General features: G+C 34.0%; 1 protein-coding gene, 1 long non-coding RNA gene and 1 other non-coding gene across 5 annotated transcripts in view; 1 reads left to right on the forward strand and 2 right to left on the reverse strand.

The window, feature by feature from the left end:
• Nucleotides 1-1,473: 1,473 nt before the first annotated feature.
• The window catches only part of LOC123705809 (leucine-rich repeat and calponin homology domain-containing protein), a 50,782-nt gene continuing 25,107 nt past the window's right edge, over nucleotides 1,474-27,148 (reverse strand). Inside the window, exons 3-11 of one of the 3 annotated variants that reach the window (XM_045654841.1) lie at nucleotides 15,487-15,719; nucleotides 14,959-15,095; nucleotides 13,423-13,666; nucleotides 12,310-12,448; nucleotides 11,186-11,251; nucleotides 9,634-10,273; nucleotides 8,160-8,297; nucleotides 6,845-6,922; nucleotides 1,474-1,863 (exon numbers count right to left, since the gene is read on the reverse strand). In XM_045654841.1, coding sequence (XP_045510797.1) covers nucleotides 1,717-1,863; nucleotides 6,845-6,922; nucleotides 8,160-8,297; nucleotides 9,634-10,273; nucleotides 11,186-11,251; nucleotides 12,310-12,448; nucleotides 13,423-13,666; nucleotides 14,959-15,095; nucleotides 15,487-15,719 — 1,822 coding nt within the window. In that variant the 3' untranslated portion in view covers nucleotides 1,474-1,716. Of the gene's footprint in view, nucleotides 1,864-4,782; nucleotides 6,402-6,844; nucleotides 6,923-8,159; nucleotides 8,298-9,633; nucleotides 10,274-11,185; nucleotides 11,252-12,309; nucleotides 12,449-13,422; nucleotides 13,667-14,958; nucleotides 15,096-15,486; nucleotides 15,720-27,148 lie in introns of those variants that run through there. The other 2 variants (XM_045654839.1, XM_045654840.1) reach the window with 2 other exon arrangements.
• On the forward strand, nucleotides 12,883-12,955 carry Trnak-uuu. The gene has a single exon. It is a non-coding gene; the product is annotated as a tRNA-Lys (tRNA).
• Nucleotides 25,127-25,869, reverse strand: LOC123705813. The gene is made up of 2 exons (XR_006753342.1): nucleotides 25,784-25,869; nucleotides 25,127-25,409 (listed from the first exon to the last, which is right to left on the reverse strand). It is a non-coding gene; the product is annotated as an uncharacterized LOC123705813 (long non-coding RNA).

Genomic DNA, 27,148 nt, shown 5'->3' on the forward strand with positions numbered 1-27,148 from the left:
TTATGAATCTATATATAATTCAATTTATGCCATATAAGTATTGCTAATGTTAAAATGTCTAATGAAAAGCGTACGTTATATGTGCGAGTGAGATAGCATGTGATCAAATGCTAATGTAGAAATGAGATGACATGAAAATGGTCAACGGTTAATGGTGCCCTAATTAGCTATGTAATTAAATATGTCCTAAAAATATAAACTTTAAGTATAATATGACACATGATTTAAAAGAACTAGTTCAGAATTATTTTTATTTAGTATTCCTTCTATTTTGATATATGTAGTACTAAAATTAAATTAGTAAAATTGGACAGATGTTTAGAAGAGTTATTATTTTTAATTTTCCTTATCAAATTTGGTTTAATTTGACTAGCTCTACTTCGGTACAATGAAAGTAGATTTATGGAAACAGATTGCAACAAATAAATTGATGAAATTTTATCTATACTTTTTATTTTTTTATTCATTAATCGACTAATATTTTTCGCGTTTTATTTTTATATTTTGTTGATTTGTTCTTATTTTGTTCTTTTCGCGTATTTCTCAAGTTCTACGAAGCCTTAACATCAAGGAGTAGACGAAGATAATTACTAATAATTACAGGAACTATTCTAATTATTACCGATCTAAAACCGACACTGACGAATGAATACAGGGTTAGTTCTCAATGACCAGCCAAAATTTAAAATTAAGATCTAGATATTAAACCAAAGGTACATTTGAAATATTATTGTCGAATAAAAAAAAAATAATAGCATTCATTTGATTGATGAATTTCCTAAATCGTAAACACGCGATAATTAATGCACTTGTGTGCGTGCGCGCATCGCCAAATGTATGTGTGTGCTAACTTCTACCTATCTAGGTTGTTGAACTGAATTGTGCTTTTGTAATGTCCACACGTTCGCTTTTTAGTGGCGGACAGGAATGAAATCTATTTAAAAAAAAAACATCGAAAATGTTATCGATTCTGAACCATTTCTGAAAATTTGGCCGGTCATTGAAAACTAACCCTGTATATAGGTATATTATTCTGTCAGTTTAGGATGGTCACGCGACATGATAATTTGAAAATTAAAATATAATATTTATAGTCACGAGAAACAAAAAATCCAATAATATTGCACATTATTTGTCGATTTTAAACTTTACAAAACTGAAAGTAAAACACATCATTCGTGTTTTAACCTTATAGCAGTAATAATATCATAAGTAAATAATGACCATTTCAATAGAGAAATGAAAAATATCAATCCATGTATAAGATATATAGATACATAATATGAATATGTAGTGGAAAATCTTCCCATACTTTATAGAGCTTTACCTTCACGTATCACAAATCAAAATTATACATAATATACGTTGTAGTAATTAAAACCGAATTATCGAATGTCTGTTTCATATGAACATAGGATAAAGTTATTTGTAACGTCGACTGCTTTTCCTTGTAGAAAGTCGAATTTCAATTTCCAACCACCGCTCGATCACAGTAAACAGATACAAACAGAAGCGCAACATCCTACAAAACGTTCGTAACTGCTCATTCACACTTACATCCGCATCTGTAGTCAGTAGCTTGTTTTGTATGGAGTTTCTGACTGTTCATATGTTTACTGTGACTCGATCCAACAATCACGCGACCAAACTAAAACCAGATTCTTCAATCAGAGTCTAGAGCAGGATATTAGATTCGGGTGCTAAAGCCAGTTTGCGCTAGGTGGGCGGAGTGGCCACTGGGATGGAGCTCGGTGAGAGAGCCTCCTTGATAACCGAATGTCTTCGTAATAATTCGGTTACTGTGATCGCCACTTGTACAGTTCCTTTGCCTTCTAGCACGTCCGCTGCGCAGCACATCAGCTTCTATAACAATGTTTGATGGTTATAAAAAATATAATGTTGAAGATTCTGTAAAAATTGATGGTTATACGTCTTATTATATCTTATAAGTTTGGTTATAAGACTGACTAATATCACAGCTAATATAGTTAGGTAATCTTATAGTTAAAAAGACTGATTGTTAAGCTCTTAAAAGTGTCAAAATCAGAGAATATAGAAAAAAAATAACGTGTTCCTGCACAAATTATTTTTTTATTGGTTTGTCTTATATACAAAAAAAAACATGCCTTTGTATAATTTGAATATACAAATTTCATTTTAAGCTTGGCTTTATTGCTAAAATTAAAGGAAGAAATAGAATAGATAAAAATCCAAATTATTAACGAAATCTTATCAAACATCGGTATCATAAATTTTTACTGTATATTGTCTACTGATGATTTATAATTTCTTTAGGTAATCTTGTAGGACGGTAATATGTATCCAATTTATAATCTATTTGCCATTATTACAAAAGCGAATAATAAGGAAGGAATCAATAAAAATAAAACAACAATTTGCAATAAGAAATGTAAATTTTAATTCGAGAAAAGAACATTGTAAGTACATAAGAGAAAAAATACACTTTACAAAAAAGAAAATATTTCAAAACATACACCAAACATAATATCTCGAATAATTATAATAAGAAATGCAAAATAACTTAAATAAAATAAAACAACGACAATTCAACGTTACACAAATAATTGCTTATTATACATGGAATTGAATGAAAGACTGGTTATTATCGTAAATAGTAGAATCCATTAGAAGTAATAGTTATTATGAATTTAGAAATAGTTTATAATAATGTTTTAGGTGTAGAAGACAGTCACAGGATGGATGTATGCAATAGGAAGACAATCTTATCAAACTTCATTTTACGTTTTTTAAATCAATCTTAATGTAATGGGTATTGTATTGTTATTTGTCGTGTATATCAATTTATATAATATGAAAGGATGTACTGATTACTTGAAACCAATGTCTATAAAAAGTAACAATATATACTCCGAAAACATATTCAAGAATAGAAACAACACAAAGCTAAAAGAAAAAATATTTATATATTATTTAAAACCAGTCATAAAATACACACCCAAGCACCAAACAAAAAAAAGACAAAAATAATACAATCAGTAAGCATAAATTATTATTATATTACTTTATATCTATGTAGTTGTATACAGAATATATTAAAATTGTACTTGTAATTATTTTAAAGCTCAAAAACATACAGACAAGCTTCGGAAAATCTTACTATAAGAAAAATACTCGTATTAATAAGGGCAAATATGAAAAGCGCAATTTAACTTTTTCTATATTATTTCATAAAGAAACCACTGCATTAATTACTATTGGATATTTACTCAGCAAAATAAAAAGAAGCACTCATTTTGAAAGTAGCTCATATTATGTAAATGTTATTTATTATTTATTATTTAAATAAAAAGTACAAGTCTACAGTCTTTGAATATATAACATCTTTGGAATGCTCGTGACAATTTTAATATAAACACATGAAACATTTAGTAACCACATATATATTGTAAATGTAAATAAAGTATTATTCATTCAGTACTCGGTAAGAAAAATCATTAAAAATGCAGTCTATAGGAATTTTTGCTCTACCAAAGATGGAGTAAAATCGATATTGACTTATTGGATTTTTATGACGCCCCCATTCCTAAACATGTCATATGTGAAAATCGCTTTAACTCCACATTTTTGTAAAGCAAAGCTTTTTATATATATTAAGACCTTTAAGTGTAACTACATTTATTGCCTGAAATAAACAAATAAATAAATTATATGCACCTACAGACTGGATTATACATCGTTTATTACATTATGATTTCCAAAATTGCATTTAATACGAGCCTTTGTTTCATAGTCATAAAATCAGCATAATTATATTTGGTAATGTGGCTTCATTTGCTAATACATAAATATGAAACGAAACTTTGGGAGAATTTATGCAGTTTGTCAAATAGCTGCTAATGTGTACAACCACTATGTTGAAAATTAGTTTTTAATACTCTAAGTTTAAATGCAATAAAAATTCTTAAATATTAAAAAATGTTAGTTGGCAATATTCGGTCTCCGATTGGCTTTTATTTTTTATTACATATAGATAAGTAGGTTAATTTTAAAAATTAATAAAACGTGTCTTTTACAAATATTATTTCGAAAAGCCTCAAAATACAGTCTAATTATTATCACTACTCACTGCTAAAACGACCGTTTACAGCATTTTCAACTAATTCTAACGTAATGTTAGTGTTTCAGAATATTTTAAATTGTTATATTTAGTGCATTGACCTACGAAATAAATTGATTTTGGGAAGAATGAATTAAAAGTGACATTCCAATTTCCTATCGAACATATAAATTCATTTTTTGATCATTTTCTTAAGCAAAATAAGTAAACTTTACCCAACAACTTTGACTCAATTTGACATATTTCTTGCATACCCAAAATCAGTTAGGTCAATGCGACTAAATAATTATACTATAAAACGGTCCATAGTAAAACACTAATAAGTGCTTGCATCACATACAATAGATATGAATTCCATTAAGGCATACAATTCTTATTTAATAAGAAACATGTAACACATAAGTGGGCTTAATATTAAATGTATATAACACTTTTCGTCACTATGTTGAACGCACCAACATTTCATTATATTTTATTGTACTGGGGAAGTTGTGGTTTGTAGAGGATTTAAATAAACTTATGGAAATAATCATAATATTTCGAATTAAGTAAGGTATGTGATAAAAATGGTAATGTTTCATAAATACGATTTATACGTTAACCCATTGAGCCCCAAGCGGCCCGATCGGTCCACGACACAATAGATTTTCTATTGTGTCTGTGATTCCGGGGCCTGAGTTAAACGGATTATTTGAAGGGCCCAGCATATTTAATTTCAAAAATCGTATAAAATTGAACCAACGATATGTTTTAACTAGCTAAAATGTGCATCCTACGAATCGGCAGTAAAATTTAGAATATATTTCTTCAAAATTACCATTCGCATCTCATAGCTTGTAGATAAAACTTAATGTCTAACACCTATAACGTATAAAACCCTTAAATTTTTAAGTGCAATACTACAATGTGAATATAAATGCACCAAACCTTGTAAAGAACTCAAATTACATAATTCAAATAAGAAACAGCGTTGTAAAGCACCATTGTCTTATTGTTATATGAACACTACCAGTAAAGTGATGTCTAAATGTCTCTATCAATTTTATCTTTAGGAACTTTATTTGGCGTATTTTGATCCATTACCGGCGTTTTCTTAAGTGAATTACGTAATTGAAGCGTTGAAAAAGAACAACATAAATGTACACTTACACAATAAATTATGTCAACCAAAACTGAGATCCTTCGAAAATAAAATCAAGCAAACAAAACATTTTCCCGTAAACAATCAAAAAGCAATTTACACAAACGCAACACTATATCTACCGAAATGCCTGTATTAGGAATGAATCAAATATATCTTAAAACTATAACAGACGGTTAGTATAAAGATACAAATTTCAATGAGAAATATATTATTAAAAGACAAGCGTAAACAACATTTAGTTCATATCAGAAAATCCTCTACAGTGCCGACATTAATAATGTGCATAACCTTATTTAGCCAGAAACTACAATCGGAACATGTCAGTAAGTACCTAAAAGAACGTTAAAGCGCAAAATGCAATATATTTCTAATAAATTCCATTCATACATTGTTTGAAAAAAACGAAAAAACAATCTAGCCACGATCGCATGATATGCTCCTAATACTGTCAAACCGAACTTAACTCAGGACAAAGTCCCTTTGAATGCAATACTAATCATTTCATCAGTCTCAACGATCAATTCTCAATAGCCTCACGTTAACGGATCACAGTTACACTGTTAATAAGGCAAATTTGTGACAATCGAAACATTACACAGCGATACTATCCAAAAACCTTACAATTAATTACAGAGGATAGATAATAAGAATAATAGTGGATACAATAAAGCTTCCGAGACAGAGGACCGTGAAGAAAATTCGATTCTCAAATTCCTTGGCGGTCTCTCGGACCATCGCGTTCAAATTGTCCTCGATGTCGAGGTTCATTTTGCCCCGGTCGTATCTCTGGAGGTCTTCCTCTCGCATGGCAACTGGGAAATCGACTTCATCCGTGTCGTATATTTCCATATTCTCTCCCGTTAATAGACCTCCGCGTTTGCAGAACGGCGTGACGAATTGTATCCTGTTGTACGCTTCTGGGTATGCGTCATCTTCGTCCAGCTCGTCGATGGTGTAATTAAAATTGGCTATGTACCTGTCGTCGCTGTACCTGGCGTGGGGGGGCTCGTAGGTGAGGTGTAAGGCGTCGGGGGGGTCCATGCGGTGCGCGTGTTCCAGGGCGGCGATCGTGTGCGAGAGAGGGACCAATGTGCTGCCCCCGGCGCCCTGGAGCTCCGGGTGGTGGCACAGAATGTCCTCTGGCGAGCAGATCGCGTCCTGGAACACACGCCACCGGTCTCTTAGTTTATGTCATTTTGTCTCGATATTTTTTTAAGCTATTGCATAGCTTCTATCGCGGAACTTGAGCGCGGGGACCGAATCGAGAAATTCCGTAACGAAAAAACCTCACGCTCCCCACTCCAACGGGCGGAGGTGTGGCTTGAAGGCATAGCATGCAATAGCTTTACCGCGGCAGTCCCCGAGTGCCACACGTATTTTTTTTTGTTGCGTACGGCACGCGATTTTACGATCCCGTTACGAACTCACGCGCGTATTATAAATATTTTTTTTCGAACCGGGTTTATGGCTGAACACCGTATTAATAATTTTTGATTCGACGCGGTTTGTAAATCAATAAGTTTAAATAATTATAAAATGTTTGTAAAATAAAGAATAAAAAATTAGATAAATGAAAATGAAAACTAAAATGTATGCCTCACCTCTTCGACGCCAATCTTCCGACACGCCTCCAAGAAGTTGTCAACGTTCCTTCGACATCTCGCCATTGTAAGCTTTGGCTGAAAAGAAAAAATATATTATAAAAATGTACGATTAATATTATTTCATATTATTTACAGATAAATTAACATGAATATTTGATTTGGTTTGCGCTATTATAGTAGAGCCATTTTAATAGGCAACATTTGACAGTTCAACAAAATTCAACAACGTAACCTAGTAACGACGACATAGAATAACATGATATTTCGTTTTGTTAGAACTGCACATTTGCTTAACTTTTTTCAATTATGATTACATATTTATAATAATAATGACCGATACAAGTAATTTTAAGATTTCATTTTACTGATAAACCATACTAAACATAATAAATAATTTCTGAATTGAAGAACTGACGTCGCTACAATTTTGTGTCAATAAACCTTTTTTCTTTTTAAATACCAGAGACGTTACTCTAAAAATCGAAATCTGACATCTAGAATCGAATGCATTGATTACTTGTGAATAAAAATCATCATAAATTAATAAATTCGAGTGACAAATGTTTCAAATCCGTATCGATTAAATCACTTTAATCGATGTTTTTAAGCAGGTTACCTCTCTTCGAAGATAAAATTGATAGACGTCAAATGTTGCCTATTAAATTGGCTTGACTATAGTTACGAACATTAAACTAATTGTGAATCGTCGTTATGCACTTGAGGAATATCATCTTTTTCCCAGTTGGACAAAATAATTATAGGTGTATTCGTAATTTTTTCATAAGAATAGAAAACACAACCATACATCGCGTGTGATATGTATTGAGTATTTGTGTGTGCTTGTGTCCCACGTGCATGTAATTCTTAATTTTTGACTCTTAATAGTGTGCATGTGTATGTTCGCTTACTAAAATCTCTGTATGTAAGATACGCACGCGTGGTACGTTTGTGTGTGCATAAGCGTGCGCATCTTTATATGTGTTAATGACGTGCGTACGTGTGTATGTGTGTGTGTGTGTGTACATGAGGATATGCGTCTTGTATGTGTATTATGACATGTAGACGCTTGCATACGTGTGTGTGTGAATGGCACCTTTCCATGTATATATTATCATGTTGTGGAAACTTGTAATTAAAACAACACTTGGCTATTTGTATCATTTATATCTGTAATTGTGTAATGGTGTCTGTTTTTTAGGTTGTCCCAAATACGCGGTTGTACGTGTGTGTGTGTGTGTGTGTGTGGCATCTTTCCATGTGTATCATGATTCATGACGTGTGTTCGTGTGTGTGTGTGTGTGTGTGTGTGTACCTGCGCGGGCGAGGGCACGTGCACGGAGGCGACGGCGCGCGGGCGCAGCTGGTTGGCGAGGTGGCACAGCACCACACCGTCCGCCAGCACCGGCGCCAGCTGCTCCGGCAGCGACATCTTGAGACGACTCTCGATTATCTGCATCGTGTAAAATATTTTACATATTTTTAATTTTATTTATTTAGGGAAACTTACAACACAAAAACCATTACAATATGATTAGATATATAAAAGACAGAAATCGACAGCCGAGTGTTGTTTTAATTATAATTTGCCACTGCTTGTTACTACGGGCCGATTAAGGAAAGCTGGCATCTTCACAGTACTCACACTTATGCAATTCTACTATACAGTATGTTCCAAAATAAATACGATTCTAGTTTAAGTGTAGACTTGAATTGTAAAATGGGTGCGTTGTAGATAATATTAAAGCTCTCATAATTTATATGTAAAATTACAATTTAAAAGTAACTCAATCGATGAACTTAATTATTTATTATCATAATCAATTGTAAAATAGTATTGATAATCATTCAATTATTAAATAATAATTAAATTTAATGTCATATTCAAAATAACGATATAAACAATACAAATATCACATGCGCTCACTCCCAATATAATAAATACAATCGAAACCCTAGCACGTAAGAGATAAGGTTACATTACAATAAAAGCTGTATTGTTCAGCAAACAAAACATATTAAAAGTATTACATAATTTAACCTAGGTAAAGAAAAAAATATTCTAATTCGCGGGCCGCGAATAGTTATCTCGTCGAATATAGTTAGTAACCTAACTTCTTTGTTTAATTTATAAATACAGGATTTATAAACAATTGCAAAATAAAAACAATAATTGTCCCCTTCACTCTCATAAGCTAGTCTGCGCGCGAGAGAGACTGGCCGACTTTTCATGATGCGTATGCAATATGACGTCACGCCGCGCGCGTCTTCATAGACACTACACATGTGCAATGTGTAAATGTGTTCACGTTTCAGCTCTTTTTAATCGGCCAATAACGGACAATACAATACCAGACGAATATTATGCGAGTTTTATTCAAATTCAAAATAAATTCAGTTACCTACATGTTTTTGTTAATTTGATTAATTATAATTTTAGATAGAGATATCTTCTATGTAAATCTTAGTAAACTTCTTAGTATGAACGTAGTTTTAATAATATTTGAAATTACATTTTATTGCACTATATGCATATTATAGTTAATATCCCATTGAGCCCCCAGCGGCCCGATCGGTCCACGACACAATAGATTTTCTAGTGTGCCTGTGATTGCGGGGGCTGAGTTATTACAATATGATAATTGGTCGCACGCCATTTACCAATTTGCATAGCACTTTATATTTTTAACAGTAAGTTTGTTTTATTACTATTATCGGTTCGGATATGCAGTGCTTGATTAAAGAGACAATCTGACAAATTACTTTTTAATAAATTAACGCAAACTCACCGTTCTCAACTGGTGCAACAGATCCGACTCTTCCTTTTGCTTATCGAACTCCCTCTTCATAGTGAAGCTCAGCTTATCGGTCACCGCGTCCTTATTCCACGCCATTTTGTTCGGCGGCTTCGCTCCACCACCTTTCAAATACGACACCGATGTTGTTAACAATTTCGCGTCTCCATTCTGCCTTGGAATATTCGACTTATAGCCTAGCGTGTTGGTTGGAGATTTTGTCGGTGACGTCGGTTTAGCGTACACTGTAGCGTCCGAACCGTTGACGCGCGTGTAATCAACGTTTCCGTTTATTGGTGTGAACGTTTTGGCAACATTTCTAGACGGAACGACCTTTTGTACTGGCCGTTTGTTTTCTTCTATTTTTTCAACACCGTTCTGGCTCTGAAACCTCCGCGGGGTCGAGTGTAGGAGGGGGGAGTTTGGCACGTTGGAATTGTTGGGGGAGTTTGATGAAAGGGATCTATTGTACGATACATTACTGTAACCGTTAACGGGCGAGCTGGACTTCTGGAAGTGCACCGGACTTTGGTTTTGGGATTGGGGCGAGGAGTCTAGTTCTGGAGAGGGCTGGTCGGTGCGGGGGCGGTACACGTCTTGCTGGCGTTGCTGTCTTAGGGCTTCTTTGTATTGTCTGGAAATTGATAAACGTTCTTATTATATTCTTGTATAATTTTTGTAATAGAAATAATTTTAGTGTTTTAGTGCAGAATTGCGATATTTCTTTGTATTTTTTTATCGGCCAATGTGCAATCATATGAGTTTAAACGTATTAAATTTTAACTCATATTTAAGCGTGTGACGCTCCCGTACATTGCGTAATTAGTAACAATATGGTTATTTACAATAACATAAAACCAACTCTTAACATCTGTTCAGTTGTACGTTCACAAGATTGTACTGAAGCAAAGCACATTTACAAAGCCATTCAGCGCAGTATATGTAAACGTAAGCGTGTTGTGTGTGTTTTGTCTTTATATTGGAGTTAATAAGTAAGTACTTTATATTCAATCGACGTTGTAAAAACATAACAGGTAAACGTAGCAACATATACTGATCTACCTAAACAACGTAAGCATTTTATAGAGACAATAAACTATAGTTTGATAAACTTTCAGTCTTAATGTTTGGTGTTATTATGTTTTGCCGGCATTACATTTGCTAAATACATTTAAGCGTATATTTTAAATATATTATATTATATTTCATAAAAAAATTACAAATCCTACTAAATAAACCTTAACCTGTATAAATCTCAAAACTACTCATCAAAATAATCAACCTAATAAAATCTACCTACCCAACAATCCTAATCAGCGCTTCATCTCTTTCACTCCCAACCACCCGTTCCAAGGAGCGAAAGAGACAAATAGCTGATGCACAATTAGTAAGCACATAAACGCACAGCCTAACAAACCAGCGCATACTCCGCCCACATTAGTACCAACACATGCAACACATAGACGTTACATACATAACATACATATACATAGTTATATAATACGGTGCGTATGCGTGTGAGCGTCGTGCGCATGAGTGATTGTACCTGTATGTCTGTTGTTGTGCTAATTTACTCTTATCCTCGCCGTTCCCTTCGGGTGATATACGGACGCTGAAAGGGACAACACCGGGGTTAATATAAGGGGGGGGTGAATGCAGTAGGCCCTCGTACAATTCGCATTTGGTCATCCCCAAACTTCTTTAATTTATACCGTCGCCGTCGCAGAGACGTCATTTATAATAACAGTTACAATAAGATACCACCGGTTTGTTGACCGTAAATTAGTCTTATACGCTGTGATTTAAAAAATCTGTTATACTCTTTGAAATATGAGTCGCATTATTGATGTTTTTGCAAATGAATTTTACTCCATATTTTATAAACCAAATTATTAAAATCACAGACATACAATACATTTAAATTCTGAGTATATTGATTGATACTACATTTCGATGAATATTAAAAAAAACGAAGAAACAATTATTTTGTACGGGACCCTACTGTGCTAAATGAAGGGAGGATGAAGATGACATCTGATAACGACGGTAACTCAAACTCTTTACCTCTGCTCCCGTCAACGGTGGAAAAATAAAAACAAATTAAATAAGCCAATGGTTCAATGTTACACCCCATAACTAATAAAAATATAGAAAAACATAATATGTATAAAACCTCGCCAGTTAATTTATAAAATAAGTAAATAAAATATAATATTATAACAAATACTTTATAATGGTTATCAAAAAAACTACTTCTCATATAGAAATAATCCCCATTATATCTCATAAATATAACAGAAGATAAAAATAAATCATATCATAACAGCACCATCCTGTATAATTTCCAAATTCCCAAAAACCTAAATCTAAGCGTAAACAATATAAAATAACGCAATTAAGCAATATATTTTTACTCCTATAATCCGTACATAACTATAACAGTTATTCTATTAAACTCTTTTAATTAAAATTTACATTAAAAAATATACCTAACATAAAACCCTACGCTTCCAGTACTACACACCTAACCTAAAATTGCACCTATCATATTACTTATCGCATCTGCAACGCAAAAATTTCTAGAACATTCTAAGACCTTCCAGAATGTTCCAGAATGTTCCAGAATGTTCCAGAACGTTCCAGAACATTCTCGAACGTTCCCGTACTCACCCGGTGAGGATGGGCGTGAGGGGCGCGAGGGGGGACTCGCTGGACAGGGACTGCGCGCGGGATAATGCCGCGCCTGGTGATAGTGTTGATGGCGTGCTTGGCGTCGACCGGCCTGACCCTCCACCCGCTTCGCCTCCAGCTAAAACGATGTGGTAATTTTAATTAATTAAATAAATTATCCTAAAAATAGAAATCCCATGCATATTCAATCTTAATTTAGGTTCAAGATCATCTTAATACCTTCAGCCAATTTAGTCATTTGATACGGTAACGGTAAGTAACACTGATTTTACGTGATTAAATTGTTATTAGAAAATAATATTATATCAACCTAAAAAACATTTATGGATCATAATATTGGGTGAAATATGAAATTAAAACATTAAACAAATCCAGGAACTTTTGTTAAAAATATTACCAAACCAAACAAAAAGTTCAAAAATTACACGAAAAAAAAATTTAAAAAAAAATCATAAACAATATTTCGTGTCTGTATAAACATAAACACAACAAAGTATGTATTTTCCGTAAAACTATTGATTTATGATACAAAATTTCGAAGACGTCTTTACGGCCCGGATAGCTCAGTCGGTAGAGCATTGGACTTTTAATCCAAGGGTCCAGGGTTCAAGTCCCTGTTCGGGCGGCCTACATTTTTGCTTTTTCTTTTTTCTTTTTTCATTTGTGTATTGTATGTTTATTGCACAGCACTGTAATTTTATTTATTTATATATATATTTCGGTTTTATATTTCTATTTAATCATATTTTTTACACAGAATACAAATTATTTCTTTAATCAATAAAAATGTATATGTACTTTCAGAAAAAGTATTATTTAAAAGCCACAGCACACATTAATAATTTTTTTAACTTCAGTGAAGTTGATGATTTTTTTTTTCTTGCAGTTTTAATATCAAATCGGTCTTATTAGAAAACTGATATAACCTTGATCCTTTTTAAAATGATTAAATCTGGTCCTATATTTCGTCAATAACACAGTAGAACAAAATCAATTATTACCTACTCAAAACCCTTGAAACTAACGTTCACATATTCACATTTTATAATACTTTTTTATAATACCCTCAAATTATCAAATCTATTTACTCACCATCATTCGACCACCTCTTATCCACGCCATCCGTACAATATCCGCTATCAACTACATGCCTGGGTTTATGCCTCAAGCAGTCAATGGTGGCGTTACCAGACGTGATCTGCGCTTGTCCGGGCGAGTTGAAAGACGTATGTTTTGTGGAACGTCGGGTGTCATCCACCCGACGGTGTGCTAGCGAGTCTTTATTCGCCATGTTCTCTAGGTATTTGAATATGTGCACGCGCCCGCGCATGCATATCTGTAATTTTTAGAAAAGTTTTATTGAGAATTTGGTCTATTGCGAAAGATTTTTCTATTAAAGAAAACTTTTATAAATTCATGGTTATTTTAGGTCGAGCCAATGATCTTTGCAACTTAACAGTCCTTTTAAGAAAAATGTTTTCACACTAACTAACACAACACAGTAACTAGAGAATAAGCCATTTGTATTTTATCGTTTCTTAACCTATCAATTCAAATGGCGAACCTTATATTATACAGCCATTAATAAAGCCAATTAAAAATATACCAATAAATGCGATAACATTGACTTTATTTCCAGACTTCCTTCTAAAGAAGGCGGCCTATCGCACTGATAAAAATGAGGAGTCTCTGCTAATATTTATATTTCTGCAATTACTTTATCTTTGAAAGAACTTTAATTGGCTAAAATTTACATATACCTAGTTTCTGAGATATATAGGTCTACCAGAATCTGATGGCATATTTTTATTTAAGAAATAAAAGATTTTCATGTGGCAACTTATTTGACAACTATCAAATTGGTTGTCAAATTATTTGTCTTTTTTGCAGTTGATGAATAATTTTTAGGATTTTGTCTAAAAAATCTTCGAAAATGTCGAAAATGCCGCTGCGATCACAAGCGAGATGTGTTGTTTATATTGTTGATAAGAAAACATTCGATGAAGAAGGGTCCAACACATCACAATTTTCAATTTTGAAGATTGTATTGGTAAATTGGACTTACCCGTTTTGATACTTTAAATTTAAAAAAATATTATATGTATAATATTGTTTGTTGATTAGAATATAATTTTATGAAAACTTATTACAGGAGTTTCCAATACGGCTAATCTTCAAGTCCAAGCTGTCCAAGTCAATTTTATAATGTGTATCTGTTAATACTTACGAAAATAAACATAGTTTTATGTTATTTTTATTTTATTTTATTTTATAAAAAAATACAAGCAGTTTTGATCTACATTATCATTATATCGATATTTTCACATGGCATACTGGTAATAAATATACAAATATAGGTATGTGTATATAATAATATGTATTACCTATTATTATATGTATAATTGTACCTATATTATACATGTAAGTATGTACCTACCTACGTAATATTAAGTGGATATCTCATTATTAAGTACAGTATTGTCCACTTAGGTAATGTGACTAAATGATATTGAGGACAAAATAAAAAATAAGCAGTATCAAGATCGTTCAGTCCATTTTCCCTAGGGTTGCACACTCAAAATTTTGATTTCCCTAATTGCCATCAGATTCTGGTTTACCTATACTTACAGTGGTAGGTGGTGAAACTAGCGGGTTATTATCCAGGTTTAACGTGACGATGGACGACATATTGCGAAGCTCCAGGGGTAGGGATGAGATACAATTGCAGCTTACATCTAGGTGCTCTAGGCGGAGGTATGTGATTTCTGAAATAAGATAATGTTTCTTAATTATTATATAATTCTTTAAAATATAACACTTATGATTTTGATATGGTAGATTAGAGTTGGAAGAACCTTTTGAACATTGCATAGATATTATAAGAATATTTATAATCTTACGAAATATGTAATACATATCAAATGGAAGGTTTTTTGTAGATATATTCGGCATATATTCAAGCATTTAAAAATAATTTATTATCAGATCGAAATGAGCGAGAATATTCGGCATAGATGCAAGTAATCGATAACTACTCGTAACATAGAGTAAGTTGAGGTATAGTAAGATAATTCATTTGAATTACATTGCACATTGCATTTCTAACCAAACAACACAACTGCATCCCCAATCACTTCTATTAGCAACAGTACTCACGCAGTGGCAGCAATCCAAGTTGATTATTGCTCAGATCGAGACACCTGAGGCCGGTGCAATCACCCAGCGTCATCGGCACCTGCGTCAGTCTGTTGTTCGAAGCGTCGAGCTCGGCCAGCGTCGTCATCTTGCCAATCTCTTTGGGCAGACTGAGCAGCATGTTGTCCTGCACTAGCAGCACTTGTAGTGGCATCTGACATACTTCACGTGGTAGCTCCGTGAGCTGGTTTGAACTGGAATAGAGAAGTTCGTTTGTTTATCACTTTTGTATTTTAAGGATGCTTTTACTTATGATACTATTTATACCCGGCGCGGCCTAAGATGATCCCTATGACAGTTCGTCTTAGTGATTGCTCGTATGATGGATCGTGTCGATACTTTACTATTTTATAGGCAAAGGCGTGGTTTGCATTCAGCCACGTCGGTAAACATGTTTTTACAAATATTATAAAATGAATTTTTAACGTCTATTAAGTAAACGAAACGGTAAGTAAAACGAAAGTTTTCCAAAACATAAAAATGCACCTTATCATTTTCTCGTAATTTTTAACCCGTTTAACACAGTGTATATTATTTTATCATGAAAATGGAATCCCCCATTTAATTTTTCTAAAAAACTTATATTATCATAGGTAAGTAAATTAACGCGAACGGTAATTAATTAATTAATTATGCTGCGATCTTCTGTTCCATAAATGCTTCATTCATGCTTAAGCATGGAAAAAATGTGAACTCGAAATGTGACTTTCCATTATCGAAACTTGTTTATCGATACTTTCCGCACTAGTCGATAAATGCCAACGATGTAAGTTTTGAAGGACGTAAACGTAAAGTCAGATTGATATAATTTCTCGTAAATGATAAGAATTGTTATAATTCCAACGGAATATCGTTGTAATAGCATAAAGCTACGTAAAAATTAATAAATGCCATTTTTAGACGCCTCCAATACGTTTCTAATTTAATGGTGACGCCATTACAAGTTTGTCTCTTGAGAATAACTGTCAGTGTCATACGGATCATCTTAGGCCGCGCCGGGTATAGGTATAATTAGGTGTTCGTCTCATACGTATGCTCTACGTGTTTAAGAGTAAGCACCTACTGTTTCTATGGATATAATTAACGATGATAGACATTGTAGCTAAGCTTGTATTGTATTACAAAGATTTCCGTAAAAGTAGGTAGATCATAATATTATATAGACCTTAAGAAAAAAAAATATATTTATAAATTTATAGAAATAAATCCAGTTTAGAAAAAATATGCAATAAACGGTAAATTAATGCACTAAAGTATTTGTTCGTGTAGTGCTTACACTATTTCAATATGAAGGAAAAATCTCAAGAGCCAACACTCGAGTGCAACTCTTTTAAAACGTCGAAGTGAGCACTTGTAGTTACCGGCTATAAAGCCGATGAAAACATAAATACATGCACCTCATCAACACCGCCAGCTATTTATAGTCCTGGAACCTAGTTTGAGATCGCGTGTTATGAGATCGAAGTGAGCGTAAATCGTTCCACGCCTTGTCTAACGCGTATACTATAGGGTTGCCTTTAATAAAATTTATATCCTTGACATTGATTCAATACAAATTTAAATGCTGCACCAAAAATATATACATAGTTAGCATCAATAACTGTAAACACTTAGAGAATTTATCAAGGGAATACTGCGTTAATTTTCTGAGCTTCCACCCACGGCCGCGGCGTCCACTTCACGTAATTGTACATAATTATTTACATCCCCTACTTACATAGATTTTTCTTCTTGACATAAGCATAGTACCTATGTTATTTTCTAAAGTTCAGTTATTTAGTTATGTAGGCCTGTTTTTTGACTCATGAAAGATCAATGAACGATTTCTTACTTTTGAACAATGATAAATGTCTACTTATTGAAATAGTAGAAGTTAAGGAATATGTAGTGTTGCCCAAATTCAGTCTTGGTCTTGCAGTCTTGGTCTTGCGTCTTGCGTTTTTGCAAGACCAAGACCAAGAACAAGACCGCGTATTTTTAGCAAGACCAAGACCAAGACTGACCGTGCAAGACTTGAGCAAGAACAAGACATAGCCTGCAAGACTCTTGCGTCTTGCAGCTAGGACTTAGCGCTATTTCATTGAGTAGTTAGGTGTAACAGTTCGGTGTATAACTAGGTAGGTACGCTTAGGAATTCTATGAGACGCAAAAAACTGTATCAAAGAATATGAAAAACTGGACCTATGCTAACTAGTTATTTATTAATCTGCTTGATCTTTACTATGGCTATGATAATTCAAGCTCACAATGTTCCAATTCTAATAAGTTTTTCTAAGATTTAAAGTAAACTTTAATAAATAGTAATAGACTAATAGGTAATTGCAAGACTTGCAAGACTTGCAAGACTCTTGCTGCAAGACCAAGACCAAGACCAAGACTGGGAGCGCAAGACCAAGACCAAGACCAAGACCAGGTGTATTGGCGCAAGACCAAGACCAAGACCAAGACCAGATGTATTGGCGCAAGACCAAGACCAAGACTGGCTAAGTCTCGTCTTGTTCTTGCATTTGGGCAACACTAGGAATATGTAACGAGAAGTGACAGCCCTGCGCGTAACGTAACGTTAAGAAAATATTATTGTAACTAAACTACTCCATTAAAGCTTACTCTATATAGAAATAACATTACTTAGTGTACTCAGCTTAAAAAGCGTGTAAAACTTCAGTTACAGCAAACTATAGGAATACGTTTTGTACGTAAGATTGGATTCAGAGATATTGTTTGAAACTACTCCTGTTTTCAGATATGTAGTTGTTTGTTGTCAGCAATAGAGTATGCCGATGACATACATTATAGTTGATACCCATAGGGACTACTCTATAACCTTCATTTTGCGGTCACTTTTAATTATGTCAGCTCACGCAAGTTGGTAGAGTACCTAACACATAAGTGGCATATGTACCAAGTTCAATGCAGTTCAACGAATCAGTCAGTGATACAATCAACACGGGCATTGTCCAGTTTGTAAACAACATGGCCAAATAGCGAGTAACGGCTTTATGTGAAACATAAAAACGCTTTCACCGGCCGTGCGTTTATGCATTATGAATGTAATAATAATAAAGTAGGATTTCATGGAATACGCTTCTACTATTCATAATTTTATAGTCTTAGTCTGCCCAAAGGTTGTAATTGGAATTATTAACAGGGCGGGTGTTGGAGCTTTTTTTTAGACTTTTAAGAAAGATGTAATAATATTATACCCGAATATACCTCTAAAAAAAGGTATATAAAATTCTAAGCATGGTTAGCATAATGGTCTTCAGAGCTTAACAGTACTTAGAGGTAAGATGTTTACCATAATTGCTTTGACATGATCAGATGATTAGATATGCATGAAGCTTTCAAAAACGCGTAGGGTTTCATAAAGATGTTTTATATCACCTAGTAGAGGTATATTATATAGAAGAACATTCGCATAGAAGAATATTCTGTCCTACAATTTTTCACAGACATAACTTCTTTTAAGTTCATACATTATTACATTTTCCAGACGTTTAAACTGAAGTAGGTTAATAATTTAGTGCAAGTTCAGGCCATGCCATTTTATTGCATAATGTCTGAAACCCTATACATTATGTTCTCATCGAGCTTTAAGGTTAGCCTGTTCAGAACCTCTTCATCTGAAGGCTTCAGCCTTTGTTCAAATACTTAAGTTCTGCCTTTGTTCTATGCCAATTGAAAGTTAACACAAATGCAATGAAGTGCAGAACTGGCATTTTTATTCTTTTTCTTCTTTTAGTTTCATCGATGTTATCAGTATATTTTTATGAAAAATTTCAATGATATTTCTACGGCATATTTAGGTATTTTTTATTCTGTCCCGAACTCCCGACACTAACTTCAAACTACTTTCTTTTAAAATACAAATTCATTACAAACTGCTCTACCATCTATATTGACAACGATAGATGAAGCTACCACGATACATGATACCACAAAGTTTTACCGATATGTCTTTGGATCCTTCACCACACGAACTGCTTCATCAAGCTTAGTATACTACTTTTAAATTGATTAAACTTTGTTGCGATCTCGATGTCTTATACCGTTTTAATTCCATATAATATGGTACAGCTATGTACAAACGAGTGCCTATAAAGGAAATGTTCTCATCAACGCATCCGTAACAGTCATTAGGATACAATCAACGCCATACGTTTTTAATCGTAACAACAAAATCATTGATGCAAACTTGGACTGGGTAGATATCAAATAACGTCTTTTAGAAACTATGTTGCCGCTCTGATAGAGTTATATGTTATTTATTACTTAATCATGAGTTTGTAATAGTTTTTAAGCTGTTGTGAAGGCAATATATGAACTTTTTATTTTTTTTATTTTAATTATTTCTAAAATTACATAATTTTAGCCCTTGGACACGTTTCATTTTATTGATAAATATTGTCATATAAAGTCACGAGATTAATTAATTCAAAAAGCTCTAAAAGTAGTTACACTTGTTCATTTCAGAATAAAACCGAACCAGATTCTGAACCCAGTTTATAAAATTGCGATAGATTGGCTCTAGATCAACCTCCGGCTCTTTCAGATCAGCTAAATGGAAGTCTATTTCACGTATATAAAACTAGTGTGGCTAGGGACAGGAGTTTTTGTTACGATACCATAGCGTCTAGACATTCTGCTTTGAAACTGGATTCAGTACTGGAGACAGGGATTAATAATAGACAGGGGGTCATTGGACGATGCATTTAAAGAAACATTTTAATACATTTCATCGTAGAAAATCATCATAGAAAAAAATAAACAAGTTTTAAGGAAAATAGTAGAACTACGAAATGTACGTAGGTCGTATATCGTGTAAATAAACTTAGCAATTCAAAAATTAATCGACCTAAATGTATTGTAATTTAAAGAGACAGTTTCCGCATTTTTATTGCTTACATAACCTCAGTAAATGGGTAAATTGAAGTAGCCCTGAAGATGAGCAAGTAGGCCATACATTGAAATCAAGGCTACAATGCTATTTGAGTGAGAAAACTGCTGGAGTTTTTCTTCTTGATTTTACTAAAAGAATTTCTTTTTCAATCCTATTTAAAAGATTCCTTACTTATAATTGTGTTTTACAAGTATAAATACTTATTGCACATTGCAATTTATGAACTGTTACATCTGAGAACGATTCCATATAATTAAATGCTTTACGAAGTTATAGCAAGTCACCGTACATGGATCTCGACATGCGGTTTCACCGGTATACTGAACTCAAGTTTGTCAACGCATGGTAGACCACCATGCGTTTTTATAAAAAAAACAGGTCACATAATTATCATCATTTAATAAAATCGGTTTGAGCAAGGAACGAGTATTTATATCGGGACTTTTCTATGCCAAGGCAAAACTAAAATTTACCCTCGATTAATGTAAACGTTTCACGATTTCTGGACTGTCTGGAGTCTAGACTGAACACGCCTTGTTCATTTATACAATTAGCTTACGATATTAGATAAAATTGATTAAGGGTCTAATAAACTGTTGCCGTACAGTATTTAGGCAAATTGCCAATAATTTAGTTAAATTGTAGGTACAATTTATTATTATTATCCATTTGTAGATAGTATCTGAAGAAGATGAAAAGTGTTATAACTATACATTAATTTAGGAACAGATGTGAATTTACAATCCCTATGGATAAAGTGTAACCACTAATACCTACTACTTCAGTATATTCTACGAGTACATATACGTGGATGGTACTCAAGTCGATACTCGATAATATGTTGGCAGCACACAGCGTGAGGCATACAGCATCCGCTCATTAACATGGAAGATATGTTGCTGTAATTACAGAGGCCAATAACACCTGCATCGTATTTATAAATATACTAACAAAAAACCTTTGAATTTTACTTGATTGCATATTGGATACGCATTTACTACTTCATATAATACATTAAAATGGCGAAATTAATTATGAATTAATGACAGCTTTAAGCACCTTAAAAAGTCTGATTCAAAAAACATGTACCGTCATTATTAATTTTAAATTGCGTCTGATGTAACAGAGTAAACAAATAATATTTCATTCCGGAGAACTTGGCACAGCAAACAATTTTCAGACGGTCGTGTAATTTTTAATTTTGTTTAGACGCAATGAAGGCAAGACGTTAGACTAGGCCATAACAAATGGGTAATTTTATCCACAACGTGTTTATTGAAGCGAGGGTCGATTGTAAACGAGGAATCTATTTTATGCCCGTTTCCCAGACATTACGCACTAATTAATTATTGTTTCACATTATATCATCAACTTATTTGCTACAAGAACATGACGCAAGTACGTGAATTCGATCTCTGTTAGATACATAACAGTTTCGAGTTGTTAAGGGCATTCAGTATGAAACTTTTAAAACGAGTAGACAACAAAAATACTCTGGAATGCTTTGAATCAAACAGAATTGCTGCTTCGAAATTGAAATACTTTCGCTTGAATACTTTCGCAAATGATGGTACAAAAGGAAGCTACCACGAAGCTATCTATTGATTTTCTTTTCTCACATAATGATTCTGAAATATATTAGTGACCCCTGTTCCTGCCTATTAGTTTTTCCCCTCCAAAGTGCAAATTATAATCCCGTTCCTGCTGGGTGTTTCAAGGTCGATATAATATTGATTTATCTTTCACTGGGGGAACAGCGACACGTGTGGGTTAATTGCAAAAGATTAGTTGATAAGTATATACGCCGTCATATGGGCGAATTTTGGTATCGCTTTTGTAACGGAATTTTAAGATTCATCGTTAAGAATGTAAATATATGTATGTTCTGGTTATGGTAGTCTTGTTTTCATAGCCCTGAAACAACAAACAGATTTGTTTTGGGACATATTTGTATAAATTGACCACATGAAGATCTATTTTAATTTTTACTGGAAATGTTACGAAAAACCTGTTATTCAATTTACCAAAAGCAATTTTGTTCGACAAACAATAATGAGATCAAAAGTATTAAGAACAAACGAAGATACGGGACATTTAAACCACATGCACAGTCGCGAACAATACAACGGATGTAAACAACATTTTACTCTTCCTAATCTTGCGCAACACTTCGTTATAAGCGAGTAATTACCAATTATCATAATTATATTATTCTGCGTGAGCGAGTGTGAAATAACTTTCGTAACATACAAAATACACCTATATTTTGTGGTTTTTGTGAAAAATGCGCGAATTTATTTCCATTGATGCATCTGGCAGCTTTTGTTATTCTATGACGAGAAATATTTGTTCGACATGGTGTTTTGGTTCCACTAGCACCGTACCCTATAGGAGAGCGGTAAAAACTAGCTCCATATAATTCGGCAGTTACGCAAACCGTCCATTGTAAAGTGACACGCGTGAACTACTTTCCGCCTGCATTTTATCACAACGGCCATGGTAACAATGACAACTCTTTCTATGGGTTAGTAGCGTTATATTCAGAGTCAAATTAGGTAAATGGAATTATTGTTTACTTTTTTATACAGTTTTGCTTCAACAATTTCTATTTTGTATGAGATGAATAACCTTTTTTGTACTAAAATATAACAGGTTAGCCTACTAAAGGAAAGTACCTCAATTCACTCCAGTTAATACTACAACATTCAATTTATTTTCGAAGAACCTTAAGTCTATACGACCATAACCATTACAACCGAGCATAATGTCACGGTGTACGCGTGCGCGTCGATGCGCACGCGCAACGCGTCGTTGGGGCGCTTTATGACTGAGTTTCGCCAACTCCATGAGCAATAATCGAGTTTTGATAGCTGAATATGGCTATTGTTTTCGTAACGCTTTCATATATTGCTGGATATTTTTTTAATAATACTATAGGCACGATACCTGGGTGATTAACATCATTGGCATGATTCACAAGTTGCTTTCGGTAGAATAATCTTACAATACTTATACAGATAATGATAAGAATTTCTGAAAACACATCGTTTTACCTTTCCCACAAAAGCTATTAAGTATATCTGTTAAGCCACATTTAACCAGGTCGAAGGAAGTTCGATAATTACGAGCGTACCCGGAAGATGTTGTTATCGTAAGCTCTATATTTCAATGAGTCAATCGAGTGGAATTATTATTTATTATGTCCTATTCGCACAAAACTGAAGTCATAATTACTTTGACTATACATATACCAATGAAAAAAAGTCAACTATTAAGAAGCACTCAACAATTACATTACCTATAGGTAAGTCAATTAAAGCATAGGTAGACGACAAATCGACAAAGCGGTAAAGCACCCAATCATCGACACTTTAAGGGGTTCTTACAGCGTTTTTATTAATATTTAGTTTCTTGTTGGTATTTTATGATTCTTTGTTGCTTTGGCAGACAATTTGGGTATCTTTGCATAATATTTTGTATTAAAAACAAGTAAAGTATTTAAAAATAAAGAGATATTTCAAAATAAAAAAATGTTATTTTCGGTCCAGTCTTCGACTGCAGAAATCCATTTATCGACACCCGGTAATCAACATGTTCCAATGACCGACATCTAGTAATCAACAGTTCTATTAATCGTCATCCAATGATCAACAGTTCATGCAGGTAAAAAGTTAAATAAAAAAATAATTATAAGAATAAAAACTGTATTTATTATTAATCAACTTATAGGTCTGAGTCTTTTTAAGTCTCAATCAGTCTTTTATTACTGTTTTAAATTATCATAAAATAAAAAACAATGGCACTACAATCATTACTTATTCTCTCTATCTCTCTCTATTACTTGCTGTGCGTCCAATTGACCATTCTTTTGGAAACGGAGATGAAATTGCAGATGGAACTCTCTCATAAGCATATGTGGCTATGTCGTAGATTTGCTCATTTCATGAAATGGCCAACATAGTTTGATCAGATCGTTAAATCGTCAACGTTTCACGATTTGGTCATCGGCATTTGGCCAGATCGTATAAAATATAGGTTAGGTTAGGTTAGACATTGTTTAATAAACAACGCACGAGCCGAGGGAGTAAAGCGAGCGTGCCGCGGCAGCGGCCGGCGAGTGCCAGATGCGAATCGCTTTTTAAAAAAGAAACAAAAATGGTCGCATTTCATGAAATGGCCATCCACGTTTGGCCAGATCGACGATCTGGCCAAATGTGGATGACCAAATCGTGAAACGTTGACGATTTAACGATCTGGCCAAACTAAATTGGCCATTTCATGAAATGAGCAAATCTACGATATGGCCACGACACATACACTACCATGGTGGGTGCCAATTGTCTAGCTGCATTCCCCGTAATCAACACTGTCAAATTGTCCTTATCGTCTCCAGATGATCGGTAGACATGTTTGTCACCTTTTCTTGCAAGAACTTTCCCGGCTTTAGGGGACAAATAGAAGGCGCTCTCGTCCGTATTAAAAATTCTTTGAGGGTCTTCCGAAGCTTCTTTTAGATCGTTTTCTTGTATATATGATTCAACTTCTTTAAACCATTTTTTTATATTTTCTTCCGTTACTGCATCTCGCGCCGTTGTTAAATTTTGTGCTGTTCGCTCAGAAAAAGCAGGATGTCTTTTTAGAAAAAGATTATACCATTTCTTGTTGTAGTGTCAGTAAAAGGCGTTTTTATCTTCTGGTCCATAATAATGCGTTGCACACTGTCAAGCAATTCGTCTCTTGTAATGGGAATGTGTTTTCCCGCCATGTCAATTACCCATTTTTCTAAAAGGTTTTCTGCTTCTGTAGACAAATAGGTACTAGGACCCATAGAATACTCGACTGGAGTTTTACCCGAAATTTTGTCATATAGGGTAATCCTGGGCACACCATACTTGTTTGCTGCAGTTGTAATTTTTTCGCCTTTCGACCGCTTCTATAGCCTGAGCCATTTGTGCAGGCGTGTAATTTTTTTTAGGCGCCATTTCTGTCAAAAAAAAAACTTATGTCGATTATTGGATTGTATGGTATACCCAATCATCGACACGGTTGTCGATCATTGGAAACAGTTTGACAATCTAGATGGAAGATGTTTTTTTATAAAGTGCTTGAAACACTTAGCTAAATTACAAATCAAGCTGCTTATATTATGAAAAATTTATATTTCGACATTTGTCGATAATTAGAAAATGCGATGAAAAAATATCCAATGATCGACAAGCGTGTTTTGGCATCTCAACTTAACCTCTCATTACTAAAAACCTACTAAAAGGTATTGAATTTCATCTCCAATCAAATAAATAATTATCAATCTCGGTAAATCAAACCAAACATAAGTTATGTGCAATATTTGCTACTCACCTCCTTAAGGATTCCGCTAGTAAAACTGGATTTCCGAAAGAATTGTCCGCCGGTCGATATTTACACCTTCACCATTTTGTACAAAATGGCCGAATGTAGGAAATGTCATCCACAATGACTAGTTAGTGACAGTTGTCTATGGCTCAAAGCTTTGGTTCGTTCGAAAAACGTTTAATATTGTTATTTTTTTGAGTTTAGTTTTTTTAGTGTCGAACAATGGTGCGTTGTCGAGCATTGGGTGCTTTACCTTATCCATCAAAATGATACGAGCAAACAGTTAATATGGAAATAACACTTATCCTTGCAATGTGCACTTTACATAGAAACAAGCAGTTGTAGCAATCGTGATAACGAAAGCGTATAGCAAACAGCAATGGGAGATAGGCGGTTTTGTTTACATGCGTTAATCACCCCCCTAGCTTCCAGGAAGTGGACCACCCGCTGTCAATCAATACTGGAAACGAGGAATTAAATATTTTTAACGTTGCAACTCGGTAGAGATTCCAATCCTGGTATGGAAGGCCGTACACACTGAACAGATTTTATTTCGAGATTTCTAGTTAAGAAGACGTCCGCATTTGCTTGTGAATGTCTATATTATGACGAAAGGTTAAATCTGAGATATTAGACAGAGGCAATATAATAGGTTAGAAGACGGAAAATGTAGTAATTAGAGAAGGTCCTCTACTTCTTCTTCCTGTCCACCCAGAAATATTTAGTCCTCGTCTTCTAGACGATATTGCTCATTTATTTTGTATTTAGCATTTCTATACAATTTTATCTTATCAATGTTGAAATAAAGAACATCGTGGGTGCACAAATTATAATAGCTAACTTAAAAACAATGTAATTGCATCAAACTACTACGATAATCTAACATTACACTAATTTTGTAAGCCGCGCTTAACATCGAGTACCCAACTGTGCATTAGCATAAGTATAACAAAGTTTTTCTCAGCAGATAAGACGTTACGTAATTTATAACGTGCCAAACAGCACGTGTGTACACACAGGCTTATAAAATTTCTTTTATGCAATGTTTAGGAAGTTATATCGAGTGTACACAACTCTTTATACAGGACCATGACACCTCCGGTCGTTCACCCCGCCCACTGATCTTTATGCCGACCCACAAACGTGCTGCTATCAGACGACGTTACGTTGTTACGGCAACAATAGGTGTGAATATCATTTTTAATAGAATTTGGATTATTATCAAATGGTTCGAAAATAGATTTTCTTAATGAATATTAGCGCGTCGCGTGTACAGAACTAGTACCCACCTACTGATCAATTAGTAAATTGAGGTGTGCCTGGAAACAGTTTGCTGTCTACCTTGAAAATGATATTAGCACTTAGCTGTGT

The sequence above is a fragment of the Colias croceus genome, chromosome 3 (assembly GCF_905220415.1).
Source record: "Colias croceus chromosome 3, ilColCroc2.1".
Classification (NCBI taxonomy): domain Eukaryota; kingdom Metazoa; phylum Arthropoda; class Insecta; order Lepidoptera; family Pieridae; genus Colias; species Colias croceus.